This window comes from Cajanus cajan, chromosome 11, assembly GCF_000230855.2.
Source record: "Cajanus cajan strain Asha chromosome 11, NIPB_CcT2T_4, whole genome shotgun sequence".
NCBI lineage: Eukaryota > Viridiplantae > Streptophyta > Magnoliopsida > Fabales > Fabaceae > Cajanus > Cajanus cajan.
In genome coordinates this window covers 39637106-39641050 of record NC_138527.1, presented here as the reverse complement: position 1 = coordinate 39641050, position 3945 = coordinate 39637106, and the positions used below count along the sequence as shown (strand labels likewise).

The following is a 3945-nucleotide window of genomic DNA, read 5'->3' as shown; positions in this document are numbered from 1 at the left end:
CATGATATATCTTAAAAAATAATGTAATTATATATCTTGACTTAAAGATAAGATTAATCACTTATTTATACATCATTAAATATTATTCTAACTCTAATACAACTCATAATATAGATTTTTCTCTAACTTAGATATTAAAGTATATTTTTAATTAGGGTCCATTGTAAATAACTAAAGTATGTAGAAATTATCTCTCCAGTCAAATCACTTGGGAATTTAAGTAACAATAGTCACATATTTTCTCCGCTTTTTTTTCATAGTCGTTTTATCAGAATTTGTTATTTTTTTTTCATTGTCATTTTACTAAAATCAATGACTTATTAATTTTTTCCCTCCATTTTTACCCTTGATAATTAATACATATTTACTGAACAATGTGTGTATTTATTTTTAATGTCTACCTATTTTTTCTCCAACTACCCATATAAAGTTAATGTGCATTTATAAGAGTAATATGTTCCCAACAAAATACTATAAAAAAAAAAGGGACAACTACTTACAAGACTTTTTAACTATAACCATTAATTCATGGACAGGTATAATTAAATATAGTAGGTTACAGTTCACGTGTAATCAATGCATTAATAATTAATGGAGTAAATTGTAGTTCAACAGTCTTAAAAAATGCAAAAAAAATTAAAGGGTAAAATAGGAAAATAAGTAATATATATTTTTGAAAACTAAAATATCAATGATTTTTTTAACTCCTGTGCAAAATCTTAAACGACTATGAAAAAAACGGAGAGAGTATATAATTTAACATAATCTTACTAATTAGCGACCCATTCAAACAACATTTTAATAGAAAACAGAAAATATGAAAACATAATTTCCTTTACTTCTTAGAATAATGTATGGTTAACTAGAAAAATTCAAGAATCCCAACACATTAGCGAGAGATGAGATTGCTTTTAAGGTAATGGATTCCGTCAATAATACAAATAACAAGGAAACATATATCTTAAATGTGAAGGCCAACTAATTTAAAAAATAATAAAGTAGTATTATACCTAACTTAACGTATAATTAATGAAGATATATGGATGAATAAAAGTGAATGAATATTGGAGCGTATGATTTGGTTGGGCAACAAGTGGCTCCCCGCGGGCAAGGCAATAAAACTAAAAGCAAATAATATTTTATTAATGAATAATTAGTGAGTGAGGATGAATTGGTTGTCCGATTAAGGCAACCTAATAAATAAATACGTGGTAGTACCAAGTTACAATATTTGTACGCGAAGCAAAGAGTATATAGGAAAATAATGATGAGGTGGACCAATGAGAGAGGGGTGAGGTTGATCCAGCAGCTGGCCATAAAGCCTGTGGTGCCCCTTAACATTCAAAAGCGCCGAAAGAAAGAAACCTAACAACGCCATAGCGTTCCCTAACCCTTCGTGCGAGGTCGCTCGACCTCAGCACGAACACTCCCAGGGGCTGTGCCTGTCCGACGCCCCCATGTCCGACGCCCACGCGCCACCGCCCTTCCTTCTCCACCGCCCGCCGCTCCTCCAGTCGGCGCCGCCGCTCTTCAAGCAGCGATCCTGGTCCCCGGACGCCTACCGCGACGAGGCCTGGCTCCGCCGCAAGGGCAACTGCAAGAACCGCCGCACCAAGAGCGTCACCGACGAGGACGTCGACGAACTCAAAGCCTGCATCGAGTTAGGCTTCGGATTCGATTCCTCCCCCGAGGTCCAACACGATCGCCGCCTCTCCGACACTCTACCCGCCCTCGGCCTCTACTACGCCGTCAACAAACGCTACAACGACTCTCTCCTCTCCAAAACGACGCCATCCTCCTCCGATTGCGACAGCACTCCCTCCCCCCACGGCAGTCCCCACGCCTCCATCTTCACCACCGGTACGTAATTAACAAGTTTCATTCACTTCTTAATTTAATTTACTTCCAAACCTTGATGCACTTCTTTACCTGCTTTTACTCCAATTCTCCAATAGAATAGGTTTTACTAGATAAAAATTAATTTATGTGTTAATTGGATTAAGATCTAGTGGTTGAATTGTTTGTTTGGTGTGGTGTGGATTATTGTGTAGGCGATAATCCTCAGACGGTGAAGACAAGGCTGAGGCAGTGGGCGCAGGTTGTTGCCTGTGCGGTGCGACAAAGTTCGAGTTGAATGGGTGCGTGATGTGATGTGAATTGTGGAAAATGTTGATTGGGAACCGAATCATGGAAGCTAAACCATACGATAGATATGAACGGGAAGCGAGCGCGGACCCTAGTTAACCACCCAATTGTGACGGAACCAGATTAGTTAGTTAGTGTTACATGTGGGGCTGTCGGCAGCGCCTTCTTTTGTACTCTACTTGTCCAAAATATGTGATGACAAAGCTTAAGCTAGATAGATCTATTATAGTATTTTCTATATATCATATGCCATATCGTATGATATGCCAGACCGTACGTACAATTAGTTTTGTTTTTGTTTTTGTGTGTGGCCTGGGGGTGTGAAAAAAATATGTTGTAGTGTGCGTTTGAATCCAGTGGTGCTCCTAGTCCGAGTCCTTTTTGGTAATGGTAGTTTCTCTTTGCTCTTGAGGCGAGAGAGAAGAATATAACATTCTCGTAACTCTGACAAGGGATTTGACTTGCACGAGGATACAACTTGCTTTCTAACATGGGATGGGTACGCGTATTGGAAAGGCAAGACGGTGAAGCTTCAAATTTCAACATTCTTCGGTTCCTAATGCGGTGCTGGCAACGCAGCTTTGTGTTTCTGACTCATTGTACTTTCTGGCCTCTCTGTCATCACTTGTTTTCCACCAATTTTCCAGCTCACAGGAAAGAATGGAACGGAAACGGAACGAAGCGCCTTCAGTGTTGACTTTCACGCGGAGGCTGGGTTCAAGTCAAGACACTGCTAACAAAACTCAAAAATTACAGTGGCTATTAAGTGTTAAACACCAATTGTTAAGGGAGCTGTACGACGAACAAACAAAGTCTAATTATACAGGTGATAGATAGTTGGATTTCTTTTATATGCTAACAGTTTAAATTCCCTAGCATGGAGATAATTGTAGAGCAAACCAAATAGGAAAAAAAATGAAGGTTAACACTAATCACCCACCCAATGTGAATTTAGGTAATGGGAATAGGGGAATTAAAAATAAAAAAGTCCTAACTTTTTTGGTGGGAATGATTTGGCATGAATTTGAGAGAAGATAGATTAGAAGAGATATTAAAAAAATGTGTTTGATGGAGGGTGATTTGTCAAGAATTAGGATGTTTTAGAGGTAGGTCTCACAATTTTAATTATACCCTCTCATAACTGATGATTTGTGAAAAACTTGTAGCCTTAAAATTTGAATGCCGAAAACATTTTACTTGTGACGGGGGTGTTAATGAATCGTTTTTTTTTAATTAAAAAAATCAATTCAAATTGAACCGAACCGTTTTATAAAAATGAATCGGTTAATCGATTTATTACTCTATAAAGTGGATTAGTTTGGTTTTTTTAAAATATGAATCGGTTTTTTTTTTTTAAATTGGATCGGTTCGGTATGGTGTAGTTATCCACTTTTTACTTATATATGGATCAGTTTTTTTAAAAAATCAAACTAAATTGAACCGATCCACTTTATAAAAATGGATTGGATAACTGAACCAATTTTATAAAGTAGTTCGATTTGATTTTTTTTCTCAAAATAGATCGAATTTTTCAATACGGATCGGATCGGTTATAAATCGGTTCGGATCAATTTAATTTTTTTTGCACACCCTTAATTAGGACTCTCTTTTTGAACCCTTTCTCGTGACTTCCATTCCAAGGTGTATCTCTTTTTCAACACTTTGATAGTGTAATAATGTTTGTGGATTTTTTATGGCCTTGGCACAACCTAGCATGATAGGTTATATTAACTAACATAATGGATTACACTGCTAAATAATATTAAATAAAATAAAATTTAAACACTGTAAAAAGAGACA

The 3945-nt window shown here is 36.7% G+C and overlaps 1 protein-coding gene across 1 annotated transcript; it reads left to right on the top strand.

Annotated features, from left to right (window-relative positions):
* Nucleotides 1-1323: 1323 nt before the first annotated feature.
* LOC109801412 (uncharacterized) lies at nt 1324-2996 on the top strand. The gene is made up of 2 exons (XM_020362469.3): nt 1324-1860; nt 2052-2996. The coding sequence occupies exons 1-2, from the start codon at nt 1458-1460 to the stop codon at nt 2132-2134; spliced, it is 486 nt and encodes a 161-aa protein (XP_020218058.1). The 5' UTR covers nt 1324-1457; the 3' UTR covers nt 2135-2996.
* Nucleotides 2997-3945: the final 949 nt, after the last annotated feature.